At 55.1% G+C, this 20054-nt stretch overlaps 1 protein-coding gene across 3 annotated transcripts; it reads right to left on the minus strand.

Moving 5' to 3' along the window:
* Positions 1-2639: 2639 nt before the first annotated feature.
* Positions 2640-20048, minus strand: Ncf4 (neutrophil cytosolic factor 4). Of its 3 annotated transcripts, none has more exons than XM_010613678.3 (10): positions 18116-20045; positions 13763-13847; positions 13118-13271; positions 11776-11846; positions 8539-8666; positions 7361-7463; positions 6784-6882; positions 4358-4488; positions 4075-4140; positions 2640-2980 (listed from the first exon to the last, which is right to left on the minus strand). In XM_010613678.3, exons 1-10 carry the CDS (start codon positions 18145-18147, stop codon positions 2770-2772), a joined length of 1080 nt encoding a protein of 359 aa, XP_010611980.1. In that variant the 5' UTR covers positions 18148-20045; the 3' UTR covers positions 2640-2769. The 3 variants fall into 3 exon arrangements, with proteins under 3 accessions (XP_010611980.1, XP_010611989.1, XP_033622146.1); XM_010613687.3 differs by having other exon boundaries at positions 7361-7418; positions 18116-20044; XM_033766255.1 differs by lacking the exons at positions 2640-2980; positions 4075-4140; positions 4358-4488 and adding an exon at positions 4913-5398 and having other exon boundaries at positions 18116-20048.
* Between the last annotated feature and the right edge of the window lie 6 nt (positions 20049-20054).

Raw genomic sequence — 20054 nt, forward strand, 5'->3', positions numbered from 1 at the left:
TGACTATGATAGATGTTGTGGCTCTCTTTGTATACTACTTAGGGATATTTTTAGCTTTTTAACATATAGATTAGTATTTTCCCTAACATCTGTGAAGCTTTCAACCATTGTTTCTTCTAATCTTTTTTCTTTCTCTTTATTTTCTGTCTGGTATTGCCATTATGCATATGCTAGTACGCTTAATAGTGTGCCATATTTCTCTGAGATTCTGTTCACTTTTCTTTATTCATGTTTCTTTACTAAGTTCACATATTCTATTGATCCATTTCTCAGGTTACTTATTCTTTCTTCAGCCAATTAAAATCTAGTCTTGAGACATTAGGGAATTTTTCATTTCCATTATTGTACTTTTTAACTCTAGACTTTCAATTTGGCTTCTCTTTTAAAAATCATTTTGCCTTTATATCGCTCTTCCCCATTTAATAAGTGATTGTTACTATACCTTCTTTCATTTATTTATTTATTTATTTGTACCTGGGATCAAACTCAGGCCCTTGTGCTTGCAAGGCAGTTGGTGGAACCACTGAGCCAAATCCTGCCCCTTTCTTTCTTTTATTTAAACACGATTTCTTTCAGTACTTTGAACACATTTATATATGCTTTGAAGTCCTCATTAGCTAAGTCCAATATCTAGCCCCTCCTCACAGGCAGTTTCTGTTGCCTGATACTTTCCCTCCCATAGATAGGTACTACTTTCTTCTTTCTTTGAAATTCTCATAATTATGTTTGTAGAGAATTGACTATTTTAGATAACAAATTATAATGACTTTGGATATAAATCCTCCTTATCCCTCTGGGGTTTAATGCTGCTATTATTGATTGGTCATTTGTCTTAGATGAACTAATTTTTGTAACATTGATTTTCCTCACAGTGTGCAGCTGCCTCTGATGTCCCTGTTTAGAATTTTTCTCCTTAGTTTTTAAAGCTTGTTCCTAGGAATTGCCCTTGGATCTCCACAAGACACTTCTTGGTGAATGGTTGTGCCCAAGTCCCTTTTCCAAATAGTTTTATCCTTCATCTTGGATTGTGTTTGTGGGTTGGAGACTGCTTTCACAGCTTGGAGTGTTTATAATTTTGTCTCATGTTTGTTCAGAATTTCTTTCTCCATTCATTCCTGAGAGCAAGCAGCCATGGGCATGCACAGCGCACACTGCACACAGTCTTCTAGACCACCAGGAAATGAACATAATTTCAGCTTCCTAAGAATCTGTGAATGATAGTATCTTACTATGCATCCACTGTTTCATCAGAAGTTATGGCTAAGTGTGTTTTTCTGATAGATCTGCATGCGGTTTACAGAATTATTTTAAGTCTGCCACTGTTCCTACTCTGATTTCTCCTAAGTGGGTGCCACCTGCAGAAATAGTCTTCTACAACTCCCAAGGATAACTGTAATCCTAGAGAAGCTAAACTTGGTTGTATCTTTCCTCGGATCTCCATTGCATTTATGACCTTGCATTTCATTTCTTGTGATTATTATCTTGGAGCTATTAGTCTCTTAATTTCTGTCCACTGAGATTTCCATTAATTGTGACAATGCCTCAAGTCTCCTTCCAAAAGTCAGTTCCCTCAGGTAAAGCTACGGGATTCTCCATCCTTCAGTCTTATCTCTCTCCACCGGCAGAACCTTTGCACCACTACAACAGAACTAGGGCAGGGAAGCAAGATGCTTCGCCTGGAGTGACATCTTCCTCTTGACAGCCTCTTCTACGTGAACACTAGAGTGTGGGGTGGTGTTGATTTGTTGTTTTAGGATATCCCTCTTTGTGTGGAATCTATTGTGGTTTAAATGTCCTCCCCAAATCTCATGTGTTCAGAGATGGGGCTGTGGGAGGTGATTAGATCTGCGTCAATGGATTAACCCATTGATGAATGCACAGCTGGATGTGGTCCTGGGAGGTGGAGCCCAGTGTAGGGAATTAAGTCACTGAGTACTTGCCTTTGAAAGGCATAGCTTGCCCCTTCTCCCTTCTTCTCTGGTCGTAGGTGGAAGCGTGCTGGAGCTCATGGGCCGTGGAGTCGGTTCTTCTCATTGACATTCAGCGATCTTCCACCAATAAGTCTTCCTCCAACTGCTTAATGCCCTAGAGACTCCAACTGGCTGGCAGTGGGTGCTTCCATGTGTTAAATGGGTGCTTCACTGGCGAGAGGGCCCCTCGCACTCCTCACACTACCATTCTGGAAGAGACATCTGCTGAACTCTGATGGCTTTGGGTGGAAGGAGCTCCAGCTCACAGAAGACCTCGTGACTCGGGCTCCCCCTCATCTCCGGAAAGATCAAAGCCCTTGCTCACCTCTGACCTCACCCCTATCTGCAGTACTGACAACTGGCACCAAGATCCATCTATCTTCCTCTGCTCTGCCAGGCAATGGCACCAAGGGGGCAGAAGAAGTCCTGAGCTCATCACACAACAAGGATGGGCATCAGAGGGACCCCAGGGGCCCAGGAGCAGACAGCCAGTACCAGGAAAAGGGGGTGGGGGAGGGGCAAGGGGACAAAGGGACAGCAGGCAGCGGAATGGGTGTCCCTGGATTTCTCCCTGCTAGATGTAAATGGCCACAGATGATACTCAGACAATGGTATTTTAATCTCACTTCTCTCTCTCTCCAAAAGAAACTATTTCCCCAGGCAGGCCCTGTGAGATGAAAAGGTTTATTTAATCCAGAGTTAAGTGTAGACACTGACAACACACTATCAAGCCCAGGGGGGGTTCACAGCCTCTGAACCTGGAGGTCTTCTTAGTCCTTCCCATCTTTCCAGAAGGTTCTCATCTCCAAGTGGATCGGGGCATCGTGTTGTAGACACTGTAGTTGTCCTGCTGGGTGACGTGCAGCTTCCAGGAGAAGAGGCGCTTCTGGGTGGGAATGCCTTGTGCCTGCCTCACCATGAGCCCCACATCCTCGTCTGATAGCAGCCGCACCAGGTCCCCCCGAGCGTCCCGGTAATTGAGGGCGATGTCTTCCCTCTGGAACTCCCTCCTGGGTGGGGAAAGTGAGGGTTAACCCAAGGGCCAAGGAGAGAACCCAGAGGCCTTGGGCCTATGCAGAGGAGCAGGGAGATGCTTGTAGTTTGGATCTGAGAACCAAAGGAGGTCAGAACTTGATATGGACTCTTGGCGTCTAAGAAGAGCTTCTTCGTGCTACTCAGATGGGGAAACAGATCTAGAGGGGAGAAGGGATTTTCACAATAAATACAGGCAGAGCCTGAATGTCCTGCACGTGATTTTGCTAGGGCTGAGGAATTGTCACAGGAAGAGAAAATGGCTTGGGAGGGCACAGAGTAGAGCAGAGGTGGGGGCAGAGAGAGATGGAGACAGAGACTGAGAGACAGAGCCCTGTGTGAGCTGTGCAGGAGGACCTGGCTCCTGGAGAGAACCGGGTTGTCTGATGAGGGCTGCAGGGCCCAGGTATCCTCCCCCTGGTGGTGGAAGTAAAAATTGACCTGAACTCCCTAGAGGAAATTTGACCCAAGGGGTGCCACTGCACATACTTGGATCCCTGCATTCCACTTCTGGATTATGATCTCAAGGAAATAATCAGATGGGACATCAAATATGGGGACAAAGATGCTCCCATGTTAGTTTATGGTAGTATCACCGTGGGAGGGGACTAGGTGCCCGACAAAAGTCATTTCGCCTTAATTCTAGTGTATCCACCAAACGACGCACGTGTGTATGCATGTGTGTGTGTGTGAGTAGGCTTTACTTTTATAGTAAGAAATATAACCACACTACTACTGTTCCATGGAATAACTATTCAGTGATGCCCTGGATCTGGAGGAGCAGTGATTTCCCTGACAGTACTGTGTCCAAGTTCAGGGCTGTTAGCTAGAGAGACTTTAGTTCTAGTGCGAATCTCTGGCCACACACTGTGTAACCTGAGGTAGCCCCTTGGCCTCTCTGTTGCTGTCTTCTGGCTCATGTCTCACCTGGGAGACAATGCTCAGCCTTCAGGGCCAGGAGCACAGCAAGAGGGCAAGATGGACTCAGACTCCTGCACCTTAGGGGCCAGCAGTGCTCCCCAGTCTGACCTGCAGGCAGTGACCCCTCTGAACTCTGCTCTGGGCCCCTTACCTCATAAGCTCCAGCAGGTCTTTGAACAGTGGAGTGCTGTTGAGGTCCTCCTCCACCGCGATGTCCCTAAGGGCAACAGGAAGGGGAGAGGGGCATCAGCCTGAGTGGGAACATAGGTCGGGGGGGTGGGCTGGGAATAAGGCTGGACTGATTGGGAAGACAGTGGGAGCCACAGCAGGCTTTGGAGCGGTCAGCAGACGACATGAGAATGTAGAATGGGGCACAGAGACTGGAGGAGTGGCAGGAAAGGTAGCCCAGCCCCTTCTCCCAGCCAGCCACAAACTTGATGGTGCTGATCCTGTCTTCATAGTAGTAGCAGCGCAGCCAGTTGGTGGGGTCGTCCTCCTCAGGAAAGTCCTTGAGGATCTTCACAAAGGAGACTGGGAAGATGCCCGTCACTCCCTTGGCAGTTCCCTAAGGAGAGGAAGAAGGGGCTCCTGGTGTGCAGAGGGGAGGGAGCAGGGCAATGGCTTGCAGCCCCAGGCCTTTCATAATGATGAGGAAAACAGGCGACATCCTGCTCCCCTCAAACAGAGGGAGAGTGCTATGGGCTCTGACTGTCCCCAGATTCCGTGTGTTTGGGGGTCGGTCTCCAGGTGATTGCTGGTGGTCTCCAGCCTTTAAGGGGTGGGGCCTGGAGGCAGGTGTTAAGATCACTGAATGCCCTTAGAGGTAATAGTGCAACCATCGCCCCTCATTCGTTCATTCAATCAACCAAGGCTTCTTTTGTTGTTGTTGTTTTGTTTGGCTGTTTTATTTCTGAGACAGGGTCTCACTGTGTAGTTGAGACTGACCTGGAACTCCCTATGCAGCCCAGGCTGGTCTCAAACTCACAGGGATCCTCCTGCCTCAGCCTCCTGAGCGCTGGGATTACAAGCATGAGCCACCACACCTGGCTTCAACCAAGACTTCTTGAGCACCATCTATATGCAGGCTCTGGGCACTCAAGGTACATCAGTGCCTGCGCCAGCTTGGAGCACCTGTTACAGTGGAAGCTGGCACACAGGTGGCTGCGTAGAGACCAGGTGGTGGCAGGTGTGATGGAGGGAGACAGGACAGGAGAGAGGGATGGGAAGGGGTGTGGAGGGGCCTGCAGGTGACTCCCACTCTTTCATTCATTCCCCAGGCACCACTGACACCCCTACGGTGACTGAACAGCCGGAAATCTTTCCCTCCAGCCCAGGCCTCTCTCCCTGCCTGCTCGGACGGCATGTGGGGGCCCACCTTTCCGACGGCAGGGTGGAAGACCGCCTTCTTCACAAGCTATTGCAGGCACACGCTGAGGACCACAGTGGCCGCTTCCTGCTCCCCTGGCCCCTGTAACCTGAGGCCAAAAGGTGACCAGCACCCTGACTCATAGGACTTTCCAGAAAACAGGAAGGCAATAGCATTTCCTCGTTCTGCAGAATGATCAGAGTGGGCCCTCCAGCGATCGTGAGAGCAGCCAGCTGTTTGCAATGGCGCTCCAGGACCTACACCAGATGCCTCTTTTTCCTCTCCAGCCTCTAGACACCAGGGACCCCACCCTACCCCCCAGTGGCGATGGTCCACTGGAGCTGGCCCTGCCTCGGCGTATCCTAGAACCTCCTTCAGACACAGCCCAGGGGCACTAAGCAAAGAGCATCTCTTTAATAACAATGGGATTTGACACAAAAGGCCAGGACTTCTGCATGTGGCCCCCTCCGTCCTCTCACAGAGTCCTTATGGGTCCCTCTTCTAGGACCATGCTGGGACAAAGTGAAGACTAGAGCAGGTTCCGAGTTTTATCAAAGTCACACCAGGACCCTGCCAGACATCAGGCACCTAGGCTCTGTGTGAACAAGCCCTGTGCATCTGCCTCTCCTTATCCCTCCAGGAAGCTGGGAGGAACCTGTCAGTGCTTCTCCATTTACAGGAAAGGGCACTGAGGGGCCAGGTGAGTTCCCAAAAGTCCACAAGGCTACTGCACAACAGAGCTAGGAGCTGGTTGTCGTGGTGCATGCTTGCAGTCTGGGCCACTTGGGAGGTGGGAGGATCACCTGAGCCCACGAGTTCCTGGCCAACCTGGGCCACCTGGCAAGACACTCAAAAGCAAAACAAATGAGCAGACCATCAGAAACGGAGCTAGGAAATGACCCACGCAGGAGGATTCTAGGGCTCACACTCTTAATTGCAATCTGTTTTGCTACCTGCAAGGTGAGTAATGTTATCCCACATCACAGACCAGGGTCTCCACCGCGGGTGATGTTGTCCCCACGAGCAAATGTCTAGAGACCTGTATGACTGTCGCAACTGACACCTCATGGGGAGGGCAGGGATACTGCTGCGCACCCCAGGCTGTACAGGAATGCCCCTCGCCAGCACTGTCTAGCTCCAAAGGTCAATAGTGCCGTTGCTAGGAAGACCAAGAAATAAGCTCAGGGAGCAAATGTCTGTACCCAAAGGGACATGAGCTTTGGAGCTAGAACCATAGGGAAGGTCACAGACTCCCGCATCTTCTCTTTCCACCTTATGCTTCTCTCCCTAGGGCCTGGATTCCCGCAGGTTCCCCAAACCTGCCAGGGTGTCATCACCTGGGGTCTTCCTAAGGCCTTCCCTGGCCTTCCCAAGTGGCCCTGGCCTTGCCAAACTCTCCTGAAGTGTTTTCACCTCCATCCTCACCTCTTTCTCCCTTCTGCACCCCATCCTCATCCTCACTTCCCCCCTCCTCCCTCCTCCCCTGCCACTCACCTCCAGCCAGTCTTTGTTGATCCGACTGAGAAGGGTGATCACATCTCCAGCCTTGAAATTCAGCTCCAGCTTGCTGTTCCCCGTGAAATCGAACAGGGCCTGGGGAGAAGAGCAGGGTGTGTAGGGAACAGGCGTTCACCAAGCTCTTCCTGAAGCTCTTTCCATCCTTTCGTGTCCTATTTACAAGTGAGGATGTGCTCGCTTCGGCCGCACATACACAAGTGAGGAAACTGAGGCTCAAGCGGGCAATTCCCTGATCTGAGGCTTCTCCATTTGTTAGTGGAGGAACCTGGCCCTGGATGGTGATGCTTGGAGCACGTGCATGCTCCGGCTTCCCCTGACCCAGCTGCTGTCCCCCAGGCACTGCCCGCACCATCTGTAGGTATGTGCCCAGCACACTGCGAGCTGAGGGACAAAGTCTTATCTGAGTCACTTCTGAGACTTCAGTCTTCATGGCGGTGCTGACCCTGAGGAGCCTTCTCCCCTGCCCCGGACCCTGTCTGCTGGTCTCTGCTCTCCCCTCAGTGGGATGGAGGCGCCCCTCACCCACCCCCGACTGCCACTGTGGTGGGGGTACCTCTGCACGTGGGGCCGCCAGGTGGTCCAAGCCGGTACCTTGTGGGGACACGTTCTTGCTGTGGACAGGGAGGAGGGACCGGTCAGCTTCCCAATTCTCCTGTCTTTGTGTTCAGAGGGGCAGGACAGGCAGGGAGGGAGAGGACATTAAAGCGCAGCACCGCAAGAACTTGTCCTTCCCCTGTGCTTCTCCTGCCGCTCTCCGGGCAGTCTGGAGGTGGGACTTTCTCCCCTGTGTGAGCCCAGAAGCGAGGCTGAGGGGGCTGGGAAGAGGATGAAGGACCTTCCCTTGGCCCCCTCAATTTTTGGAGCCTCCACCACTGTTCTTTCTCCTGCTCCTGACAGCTACCCTCCGCTAAATTTTCTAGCTGGGGAAACAAAGGCTTGGAGATGTGACAAGCCCTGTTCTGTGAGACACAGCTGGGGCTCAGGCCACACTTTTCTGGGTACACAGGGGTGACATCAGGTGCTGATTGAGAGCAGGAGACACTGCTGGAGCAAAGAGGAGAGCTGGGAGGTATAGGCTGGGCTTGGATCTCCTGTCCTGCCTTTTCTGGTTTTTTGTTGAGACAAAGCCTCCCTCAGTTGTCCAGGCCGGCTTCCAAATCATAATCTTCCTGCCTCAGCCTCCTGAGTACTGGGATTACTGGTGTGGAAGCCACGCCTGCTTCTTCCCTGGAATTCTTACAATCAGCAGACTTGGCTTTGGAAGTTTGGGTGGCTGAAGCCAGTGGCTGGGAGTATGGGTAGCATTTTCTGCTTGGGGCAGGGCAGGAAGGGCGTGGTAAGTCTTTTCCTGTTGGCAGTGGGGAGCAGCAGCGTCCCCTGATTGGAGGGCCAGGCCGCAGCTGGCCCAGGGGAACCCTAATATTAGGGACAAAGTGTCTGAGGAGGGACAGTTTGCATGGAGTGTCTCTCTCCCGGCCAGCTCCTCCTCTTTCCAGGAAGCCTTAGCAACCCCCAGCAGTTGCCGTGGCACCAGACCCTTCCGGGCCACCATCCTGGTCCTCGACCTCCACACCTGACCATCACACAGCAAAACACACTCCCTATAGCCCCAAATTTGGTTCTCCAGACTCATCCAATTGCCAAACTGTGCGGGAGCATCCAGGAGCAGAACCGGCCCTCCTCCCTCTCCCTTCCCAGGGCAGGAGGCACCGACCATGTACAGCTACTCACACTTTCCGGGTGCGAGGGCGGAGCCGGCGGAGGGCCTGCGGCACCTGTTCCGCATCATAGCGCGACTGGTAAAAGAAGATCCTGACATCGGCGTCCATCAGCACCCAGACCGGCAGACTGAGGAGGCTCTGTGGGGCGAGCAGGTGGGACAGGGCTCAGCAGGAAGATGGGGAAGCCAGTCCAGCTGTGCAGCCTCCGCCTCCTGCTGCTAGCCCTCCGGTCTCCACAAACGTATCTTATGCCTGATGATAGAAAGCAGCTTCTTTCCGAAACTCAGCAGGCTGGAGGTAACATTTCACAAGGTTGCTCCTGGGCACTAGGTTAGCAGGGGCCCCCCTGGCGCAAGGGAAGTTTATCTGGAAACACCTAAAGGTCCCCCAAACAACGACAGTGGTGAGGATGGGGACCACGACCTGGCGCTGACTGTGCCAGCCACTGAGCTGAGCACCACACACGTAGCCTCTGTCTGCCTCGTTTAGGATCAGAGCGGGAAGGGACCAGTCTAAGGCCACACAGCCTAGAGAGTGAAAGAGCTGAGGCACCCAGAGCCATCAGCCACTGAAGCCCACCTCTTAGTTCCCTAAATAACCAAATTGACAACCGATCGTGGCACTGCAGCTCTCAAAACGCTTCTTGTCATTTTCATCTCACAGTTGGGGAAACTGAGGCCCAGAGAGCCAAAGGGCTCGGCTCAGGGGCAGAGCTGGAAAGCGGCACTGTGGGAACTTGAGCCCCAGACTCCTCGCTCCACTTGTGCTGGCTACACGCCCCCATGCTGTGAGGTCCTGGAGCCTCAGCCTGGCGGGGAGCCCAGCCACGCCCTCCACCGCCCTGTCCCACGTGTTCAGAGGAGGGTTTGGAGGCCACAGCATAGGAGTCACCCAAAGAATGCAGGACAGGGGATCACCCCAGAAGCACTGGGGTTCTGGAGCCTGGAAAGACTGGGCTGGGACCCAGGGAGGGCAGGGGCGTCAGGATCCCAGCTCTACTGCTCACCTGCAGGGTGACCTGATGTTCATTAATGATGGGGGACAAGAATAGTCTCTTCCCGGTGGGGTTACATGAGGGTTAATAACTAACTAGCGCTCACTACTAGGCATCTAGGCACCAACCATTCTCGTGTGTGTTGTCATTTTACTACATCCCAGCCCGCTGGGTAGAAGTCAAAGCCTGGAGTGGCAGGTGTGGCTCAAGTCCTATCCAACTGCCCTGTGACACCCTGTATCTTCACCCCTCAGTCCCCCTTTCCCCCCATTTGTAAATGGAGGTCATAGTAGCAAACTCACAAGTTTTGGAGGGGATTAAATGAAATGATCCATTTACCCCCACAAAGGTATATCAAGAGCCTTCTGCTTGCCAAAGAACCGACACCGTCCCAGTGAGCTGTCGTGACCATGTGACTCTTGGTCCTCATGAGGACGGGGTAAGTCCAGGGGTGAGATTTATAAGGAATCGGGCTTTACTAGTAGCTATCCAACAGTGGAACAAGCAGCCTTGATCCGGGTAGACTGGTAGTGAGCTCGCCATCTCTGAAGGTGTGCAAGTGCAGGATAGGACGGCTTCACTGCCCTGAAGGCTTGCAGGACCCCAATCAGACAAAAGCAGAGAGAGGATCCCCTGGGAGGCTGGTTGCTAAGATTGGTTGTGAGGCAAAAACCTCTAGCTTTGCAGCCTCTCTTCCCATCTGCTCCTCAGTCCAGAGCGTCACCCTTCTACCAGCCCGCAGCAGACTAGAGCCTCAGCCACCAGCAGTGGTCACAGCGCCCCCTTGAGGGCAGCGCCTCCAGTGCTGCAGCCGCTGGCTTCCCTCCCTCTTCCTTGTTCAGAGCCCAGAATTACTGCAACCACTGTGGCTGCCCATTCTCCGCCCTGCTGCCCGCTGCGGCCCCCCTGCTTCCTCCCTCTGCCAGGAGTCGGAGCTGTTACAAGCAGATTCAAGCTCACAGAGCACCTTCCCACCCTTTTCTCCACAGATCCTAACCAGAGGCAGGAGGTGCTGGCCCAGCTTGCAGGTGAGAAAACTGAAACCTCTCTAGAGCAGGGTCAAGTCAACCCACGTCACCCAGCCGTCTACATCAAAGCGACGACGAGACTCCCAGTTCAGTGCTCTTCAGTTGTGAGGACACCTGAAGACTATGAAGACAGTTTCCTTCCCCTCCCTCCTGAGGCTGCTCTGAAGCCATGGCCTGAATGCCGCTGGTTGTGGGAGAAGTTCAAGCCTGGCTGGGCCAGCTGAGCCGCACTCCTGTCGCCTGAGCTAACTCGAAGACCTTGCTAAGGCTGAGCTAACTCGCCCAAGTGCGTAGATGCTGGGTCCAACCGGCTACACCTCTGCCCCAGTCCATGACTCTTTTGCCTCACCCAAGAAAAATCACTCCGCCATGTCTGGCCAATAAGATATCGCCAAACGTGACTGCTCCTCCCATGGTTCCCAATATAAGCCTGTGCATTTCCGGAATAAAGCGGAAGCGTTCCAGAAACCTTCCGGAAGTTTCTGTCGTGATTCCGCTCCTTGCCCTCCCAGTCCGGCCCCTGAACCTTGTTCCGCCAGCGGGCTCGTGGACGAAAACAATAGCCAGTGACCAGGCACTCTTGGCTCAGAGTCCTTTGTGGAAGACCCCGCCTCTGCCTTTAGGAAGCTCCTACCCCCGTGTCCCAATTTTTAGGGATGTGGATAGGTTGAAGGTTGGGGAATACACCAGGGTGTCCAAACAGAACAGCAAGTGCAGCTAAAATCCAGCCTGAGTTTAAGGGAGGGGCCGTGTCAGCCTGGGGGTGGGCGTCCTCCTCTAGTTGGCGCAAAGAGCTGCCTCAGTGGGCGTGGCCTGGACCGTCCTGCCCCTGACCTGGGCCGTCCTGCCCCTGACCTGGGCATATCCCTGCTTCCGTGTGATTTCCGGCTTCACCCCGCACTTGTTCCCGCTGGGCACCTCGGGGCAAGCATCGGCCCTCGTCTACCACAGTATGCTCACACTGTACCCTCACCGGTGGGCTTGGACTGCTAACTGAAGATTTATCCATTCAAAGCGTGGCTCCCTGTACCTTTTCCTTGCTCCTGGCCTAACCTATAGAACCCTAAACGCTCGTCCAGCTTCTTTCCCCAAACCAGGCCCTCAAGGACTAAAGATGGGGCCATGGGAGCCAGAGAGCCAGCCACTTCCCACATGGTGCCAGGGTGGTACCTCCCACAGCACACAGGCAGTGCCCTCCCCAGCACAGGCCACAGGCTGCAGATACCTTCATGTAGGCATTGAGGGCCGGGATCCGCATCTCCGCTATCTCCTGCTTCACGCCCATGTAGACTTTGGCTAAGGAGAGAAGAACTATCCTCAGAGCCATCCTTGAAGTGCCAGGCCCCATCTCTGGCTCAGAGTTTCCCTTTATCTTTCCATGGCAATGAGGTGGGCAGTCTGGCCACCACTCAGCTGCATTCCCCTGACCTGCACCATCCACTGCTGACATCCGTGCTGTATATTCTTGTGTGTGTTCCAAGGGAGCAGGATCTTTGCCTGCTCTGCCCACAGCTGTACCCCTTAGGACAGGGTGCTAGGGGAGAAGTCACTTCCGGTGGGTGAGCCCCACCTCCTTACTTGCAGCCCAAGGAACAGAGGGGAAATGAGAGGCTGGAGCTGAATGTGGTCATTGATTGAGATAGAGATAGAGATAGATATAGATAGATAGGTGATAGATGATAGATAGGTGGTTTAGGGGGTTTGTACACAGTGGGGCATTGGGAAGAAGGGGAAGTTGGGCAGGGTCTCGGAGGCTTGGGAAGGGTGCAGGCCTGTCCTGCAGGACCTGGAGGACCCTGCTGAGCCCACCCCCTTAACACACGGGTGCTGGGTTTTCTCAGGGGTCAAAAGGCAGTGCAAGAGCTGTGAAGTTAGAGGGGTTTGGAGCTGCCAAAGGTATGGATGAGGACAGGCGGGCAGGGAGGGAGGGCAAGGTGTGGGTAAGGGGGCTGTCCCCAAACGGGACTGTGGTGCTGCACTTCCCGGAGGGCCAGGGCAGGGAGGTGAGCCACAGGACACTGGAGGCAGAGTGGAGGAAGAGGGCAGCTGCAGGTGCCCTGTGTGCTTAAGGAGGCAGAGGGAGGATTCCTGTCCCCAGGCAGAGAGGACAGGTGTGGCCGTGCCCCGTGCAATGGCCACCCGGGAGGTAGGTGGCTGAATTAGGGAGGCTGAAAAAGCCATCAGGGCCTGGATGTGGTGGTGCACGCCTGTCCTCCCAGCACTCTGGGAGACCGAGACAGGAGGATCAGGAGTTCAAGTCCAGCCTCAGCAATTTTTTGACTTAGCAAGACCCTATCTCAAAAATAAAAAATTAAGGACTGGGGATGTAGCATGGTGTGAATGCCCTGGGGCTTGGGTTTAACTCCCAGTACTACAAAAAAGGAATTAAAAATAAGCAAAAGCCTGTAGGGGTCAAGAGCTCCAAGGTAGAGCCCTGGAAGACGGAAGTGGCAGCAGAAAGGGAGGGTCCGTGGTCGCCACTGCCAGGCCAAAGCAATGGTTTCCACGTGGGCTGAAGTGAAAGCGTGGTGGAGTCGGGAGCTGCAGGGGGAGCCTGGCGCAACCACCTGGGAGCGGGGGCAGGCGGCAGGTGGTCGGGCTGCTCTTGTTCTCTGGCCCGTAGCGCTCCTCCAGCTTGCTCTGCAGGGCGTAGAACTGGCGGTAGCGGCGGTAGATGAGGTACTTGGATCCTCCTTTTGTCTTCACCTCGATGACAAAAACCTAGGAGGGTGGAAGAGGGGAGGGCAGGGGCTCTAGGTCGGAGCGAAGCTGGAAGGCAGAGGCTGGTGGCTCAGAGGTCACACGGAGAGAGTGGGGGCTCCCCCACAGAGCTGCACTGGGCGGTAACCCTTCACGGAGCCACCTGTGTATAGCGGCAGCCCCAACCCTTTCCCCAACCCCTTGCCTTTCCCCCGCTTCCGGAAGGGTCTCCCTGGATCCCCTCCAGATCCCTTCAGACACCTCCTTGACCCGCCTGGATTCTTCCCCTGGATCCTCACCACAGGTCCCCCAAGTCCTCCTCCTGGACCCTCCCTCTGTTTGTTCCTACTGGGCACCGGCAGCAGTCCCGCCCGAGAGGCAGCGGGGAGAGAGTCTCAGAGATTGGCCAACGTCCCCCAAAGGGGCCAGTCGGCCCTCTTGAAAATGGAGAGACAAGAGATGACGAGTTGGAGACTCAGGCCGGAGGGCCATGGGGCAGGGGTCGTTCTCACAAAGTGGCTGGTGAAGCCCCTCTTCTCCTCGATGTCGGCGATGTTGGCTGATACGGCCACGTCATCCGGAAGCTGTTCAAAGTCACTAGGGCGGGAAGAGGGAAGGATCCTGGTTATCACCGCTGAGCTCCAAGCCTGCTGGGTGTGAGGCCGGTGCAGAGAAGGCTGATGGAGTAGCCTGCAGTCCTCATGGGTGCTCCTCCCTGTGCCAGGCCCCCGCGGGTGCTGGGAACCCGGAGATGACACACACGGAGCAGGCCTTGGGGGTGAGGGCGAGAAGATGAGGGACAGGTGGCGCTGGCCAGGTCTTGGTCTAACAGGCCGCTGTGCAGTGGATGGGTCACCAGGATGGTCTCCGGGATAAGCAAGGCCACAGCTATCCTGGACAGAGTACCCTGGGATCCCACTGTGGTCTGGAGGAGCCCCCTAAAGGGCTACGGATAAAGACTTTGTCCCCAGAGTGGGGCTACTGGGAGGTTGTGTGGGCCCTCGGGAGGCGGGGCCTCGGTGGAGGTCCTTAGGTCACTGGGCCATGACCTTGAAGGGGACCCTGTTCATCCTGAGTCTCTGCTGACAGCTGGCCCTTGATGTAAGTGGTCTGGTCTGCCATGTGCTCCTGCCACGATGTACTCTGCCTCGCCGGAGGCCCAGAGCTCAGACTGGAACCTCCAGCACCGTGGACCTAGCTAAACCTGCTATCCTTATAAGCTACTTGCCTCAGGTATTGTCTCATAGTAACACAAAGCTGACCCACACAGAGCCACACACAGAAATGGCTAATTATACCAGGGATGGTGTCGGCAGACACTTGGCAGGCTGTTAGTATCTGCTGTGTTCCTGCTTCTTCCTGGCTAAGTGTCAACTCTGTTCAAAGTGGCCGTGTGCCTAGACCAGAGGTGACAGGTCATGCTTGTCTGAACCAAACATAATAATCCTGTCCTGTTTCTCAGTCCCCTAGCAGCACAGAATGGCCTTGTGACCTGCTCTGGCCAATGAGACCTAAGAGGAAGTCTGGTGCAGGAGCTTCTCAAATGTTTGTTTTACTGATCTGGAGAGATGGGCAAGGCTGGTTTGGTCTTCTCCCTTGAAAGCAAATGTGACATCTGGATCACTAGCAGCCTCACTGTGTCCATGAGGCAAAAACATGAAGAAAAGCAAATGAGTCTCTGGGATGCTAGTCCTGGCGTAACCAGCGGTAGTTTGAATTTGACCTTTTTATTATGTGACAAAACATACCCTGTTCGTTGTTTAAGCCCCTCTCAGTTCCTCTTTCTCCTGCAGCCTAATGCCTTTGCTAGGGACACATTACCAGTCTGCAAATTGAGACCAGCAGGGTGTGAGCAGTTTTTGGATGTGGAGGTGAAAGCAAGAGCAATGCCAAGGTGATGCCCACATTTCAGGTGGGTAAGGGACTCAGTTTGGGGCAGCTTGTCGGTGCCCAGCAGGAGGCTGGGGTTCATATGTGGAGCTCAGTGGAGTGGCTGAGGCGACAGCCATCTGGTGTGGAAAAGAGGGCCGGGTGGGACAGAGGTAAGAATGTAGGCAGCAGAGGAACGAGGGAGGCTCGGCCCCTTGTGCACAGAGGCGGAAACAGGAAGCAGCTGTGATTCTTCTGTCCGCACAGTTGGGAGATGGGGTGGACCCCACACTCAAGGGCTCATTGCTGGTTGGGACTGCAGGAGCCCTCGTCCCAGTCCATGCTTTCCCCATGTGACCTGGTCTGCCCACATCCAGGTCTGCATCAGTGGCTGCACCCATCACGTGGGTGAGACCATGGTCACCACTGGAAAGTGACTCAGGGGAGCAGTGGGCAGGAGGGAGAAATCCCTGCCCTGAGCCTCTGGGAACTCTGTGGCTGCTGAGCAACCTTCCCTCTCACTTTCTTCCCCTAGGAGGAGCTGCTATCTCTACTTTCTCCCCACAGGCTGTGTATTTCATGAACCTTTCAAATGTAGCAAGATGGGGAGGGCCCGGAAGTTACTAGAGGCCAAACAGCTCTGGGCAGCTATTGGCTGAGCAAGTTGGGTAACACTAACTGCATACAGCAAGCTACTTCCGGGTTGTGCGCTGGACACTCAGAATTCCTCTGAGAGGATTCTGTCATTTTACAGATGAGGAAACTGAGGCACAGAGAGATTAACTAGCTTGCCCAAGGAAATCAGAAGCTGGGATTTGAGCCCAGTCAGCCTGGTTCCAGAATATTCTCTCAGAACACAGCTACACTGTCACTGAAAGCCCCCGTCAGCTGTGGGTGGACTTGGACAAACCCAGGTTCCTTGAAGCCCACATGTGCAATGGTCCCTTTCTTAGCAAACCCTGTGTAGCGTTAAGCACAGGCCTGACCCTGGGCTGAGTGCCCTGAGGGTGGCTTCCTGTTCAGTCCTCCCAGCCCCACAGGGGGCGTCTTTGTGCCGCTATGAGGAGCCTCAGCTTTTTCCTGGGATGGAGGTCGCCGACAGGTAGGCTGAGCAGGGCAGATCTGAGCAGACACAGGACGCTGGTCAGGGCTCCGGTCTAGCTCTGTGAAGACAAGTTCCCGCTGGACCACGGCCAGTGTGGACCCTGGGAAGATGCCTCTCTGTGCACCAGCCCCTTCCACCCCTTTCAAAGTGGGGACAATGGAAGTACTGTCTCAGGCTGGTCAGGATGCCCCCCCTGTTGCAAGCACAGGCTAAACCCCACGGGGGCGGGACTCGGCCCACACTGTGTCCCCAGGGCCGAGGAGGGCCCTAGACACTTAGTAGGTGCTCAACACACAGCTGCCACCTCTGTCAGAGTATGACAGTGGCCAGGCTGCATGCGAGGGAACAAGGAGGCAGCTGGGTGGGGGGGGACTGGCACAGCGAGCCCAGCAGGGCTCCCCCAGTGTAGCCGCTCCCTCGCTGGCTTCAGGTCCTACTGGGCTAGGATGCTGGGCTCAAGACACATGTGCAATTCTTGAGAGGTTCTGAGGGGCCCAGGAGGGCAGACTGAGGACCACAAGGGCCCTGAAAGGCACTGGCACACAATAATCCCCAGAATGTGGCTTAGAGGTCAAATTCTCAGCCACCACTGGGATGGCCCTGCCCATCGTCACACCTCGGGGTTCTGGAAAGTTTGTGGTGTGTCCTTTGCTGTGGCCTCAGGCAGAGCGAGGGGGCCCAGCTTCCCAGAAGCGCTGGAGACGCGGGGAGGCCCATGAGGGAGGGAGTCGGGGTGTTGCTCCCTGGGTTAAGGTTTCCGTCAGAGGGGCAGTATGGGAAGCAGGAAGCCCACAGTCCTGTGGGCCAGTCCTCGCATCATCTGCTGAAGCAGGAAGTGGCCCAGCCCCAAGCTGCTGCTGCTTCTGGGGGAGTGAATTCACTGTCTCTCCTGAGCACCTGTGGGGAAGAGGATCTGGAATCCAGATGACCTCACTCGGCCCCTGGGTGCCACGGGAAGTCACTGGGATCGCCCACCTCTAGGCAGGCACCTCGCTGCCCCTGCCGCCTTCACAGGGTTGAGCCCTTTTTCTGACCTTAGACCTTGGGAAATTCTTCCCCTGCTTCCTCTTCCAGCCCCAGGCTCTGCCTTGGACCCTCTGCTCCTACTGGGCCTGGCCTCTGTCCCACAGCACTCAAGTGGCTAATGTAGGCACTTGCCCCTAATATCACTGCTGTTCCTATCCAGGGGACAGGAGCCGCACTCTGACCTCAGGGTCCCCAGAGCTGGGAGTGGCAGGTCTGGCTACTGAGAGGTAAGGCCCAGTCCTGCCACTTACTCAGCCCCAGGGAAATCCTGTGTCCTCCCCTGGGGCTCGGTTTTCCCATCTGTATGATGGTAGCATTGGCCTAGAAGGATCTAAGCCATTCTTTAGTTCAGCGATCCATGCATTAATCACTTTAGTGACATTTACCCCATTCTTCCTGGGCCAGTGCTGTTCTATATCACTGCCTTGGCCAAAACGGACAAATGGATAAAGATAATGGCAAGGACAAAGAAATAAAAACAAAAAGGGAGAATATAACGTGACACCAGCGATATAAGGACTGTGTAGAAAAAGCAAACAGTGCAAGGGTTCAGAGAGCAGAGGTAGGGGCTGTCAGGGAAGGCATTGCGGAGGAGGTGACATTTGGGCTGAAAGAGGTGTGCAACCTGGGCAAGTCACTACCGCTCTCTGAGCTTCTCTGTCCTCGTCGTGCCTGAGGCCGGTGAGTCATTACGTCAAGGCTCCTGAACACAGTTCCAAGAGCTACAGTTCCGTGTTTCACGTTCAAACTCAACCCAGCACCTCAAGTTGTGCGTGGGAGGGGGCAACAGAAGGGTTCACCTCTGCTCCACACCAAGGCCTGCAGGGAGCAGAGGGGAGGCCGGGAGGGGGTGCCCCACACTCACCTCTCTGCCCGCAGCTGCTGGGCCAGGGCCATGGCAATGGGTGCTCCAGGACGTCACCTCTCACTTCCTCCAGGCTCCCGGTGTCTGGCTGTGGCCTGTGATCCCGGGAGTCCCCAGGAGCCGCCTTGAGGAGGCCCCACCCTGCCTCCTGGGGCCCCAGCTCAGGCTCCTCCTCCCCAGTCACCCGAGTCCTTTCCAGCCACCCTGGGCCTGCACTTCCTGTCACTCTACCCAGATGCACAGCAGTTGGGGAAGTGGCCACCCTCCGGTTCCAGGCTTTGGCAGAGCATCGGGAGCCCCCACCCTACCAGAGACCCAGTCCTGGTGCTGGCCTAGCCTGCAGGGGGAGTGACTGTGAGGAGCCACTGCCCATCCTCTGGCACGAGATGACCCTCCCTCCCATGCTGCCCAGCCTCTGCCCCGCTCTCCTCCCGGCCCAGCACGCAGGCTCCCCGCTGCCTGCCACGCCTTAGGTGCAGCCCGATGCCATTTCCTCCAAGGAGGCCTCCCTGCTTCCCCCACCTCTGTCATGCTAGAGTGTGAAGGTTGGTTTGGGCACCTTACCCACGCACCCTGGGCCGCACTGACCTCGGTCCCCATGCCCAGCTTGCCCTTCCTCGGGGCTGTCAGCCACAGGGAGCTTTGGAAACCTGGTCACAACCCTCCTGTGCTGGGAGGGAGTCCCCACCCCTGGCCCTGCAGCCTCGGGAGTCCCACAGCCCCGTGTGCTTTGCCTCCTCTGCCACACTCGCTCTTCCCTCCCCGCCAGGACCCAGGGCCGCTCCTCGGGGCCTGCTTGTGTGCTGCTTCCTCTGCGACAAATGCCATCTTCCCGGCCCCCGCAGGTCTTGTCTGGAAGTCCGCCCTTTGGTGAGGCCTTCCCGGACCCATCCCCCGAAGTGAGGCCCCTGCAGGCCGGGAAGCCCACGGTGCTCCTGCAGCTCTGCCGACACCCGGCCGCCCGGAGAATGGATGAACAGCTCCTGCTGGTGCGCATGGCTATGAGAACCTGCAGGAAGCGCGGTCACCCTGGGAACCCACTGTCACACACGCTCAGACGCTCGTATTCACACCCGAGCGTACGCACGCGTCGTGGACACAGAGCAGAAAAACAGCAGAGTGGGGAGGAGAGGAGGCAGCAGGGGACTCTTCACTGCCATGGGCCTTTCTCACAGCCCAGCCTGCTGCCCCTGTGCCCTAAACCGATGCTGTGCTTGGACAGGGGTCTGTGGGGACAAAGCCAGCCTAGGGGGGCCTGCAGCACCCCCAGATCTCTCACATCCCAGACAACAGGAGTGGGACAGGACCCAACCTTGGCCCTCGTGGGCTGTCTTGCTCGAGAACAGAGCTGCTGGTAGTCGCAAGTCCTTCCTCTGAAACTTGTCCTCGCTCCACCCAGCCACCCCAGGGGGCCTGCTGTCCCCCACACAGCCCAGGGTGGAGCGTGAATGCTCAGGATGGGACCTGCCGTGTGCCCAGCCCCGCACCCCTGGCCCAGTGAAGTCAGCCAGCCAGGCAGGGCGGTGGGCGCCACTGAGACCAGCACCTTTTGAGGGTTCCCTGAAAGCCTGACACAGAAGTGGAGGAAGTTCAAGGAGGGGACAAGAAGGCAGAAAGAGGGAGAAGGGTACTGGTTTGAACTGCAGAGGGAAATCAAGATGTCAGGATGAACAGAAGGTGAAATTTCCCGTGATACTCCGAGTGCATAAAATGCTGGGTGACATGATTTTAGGTATTTTAAGCATACAAATCCCAGCTCAGAAACAAGAACATGTAATTTTCAGGTTTGAAGAGAGGGACCAGGGAATTATACAAGTAAGAGGGGATCACAGCCCACATAGCCCACGGGAATAGCAGGGCTTGGTACACGTTATTGGGTTGAGGTTTTTTGTTTCCTTTTTGGCAGTACTAAGGATTGAACCTGGAACACTGATACTGA

This window comes from Fukomys damarensis, unplaced genomic scaffold (genome assembly GCF_012274545.1).
Source record: "Fukomys damarensis isolate Sample0158 unplaced genomic scaffold, DMR_v1.0_HiC HiC_scaffold_19, whole genome shotgun sequence".
In the NCBI taxonomy this organism is placed as follows: domain Eukaryota; kingdom Metazoa; phylum Chordata; class Mammalia; order Rodentia; family Bathyergidae; genus Fukomys; species Fukomys damarensis.

Coding starts and splice junctions, on each gene's coding strand:
- Ncf4 (XM_010613678.3), bottom strand. CDS start 18,147: ATGGCCCTGGCCCAGCAGCTGCGGGCAGAGAG. Junction 13,848..18,115: donor CAGCAGCTGCGGGCAGAGAG/GTGAGTGTGGGG, acceptor TTCCCGCCCTAG/TGACTTTGAACAGCTTCCGG. Junction 11,847..13,117: donor CCGCCTGCCCCCGCTCCCAG/GTGGTTGCGCCA, acceptor TTCTCTCCTTAG/CCAAAGTCTACATGGGCGTG.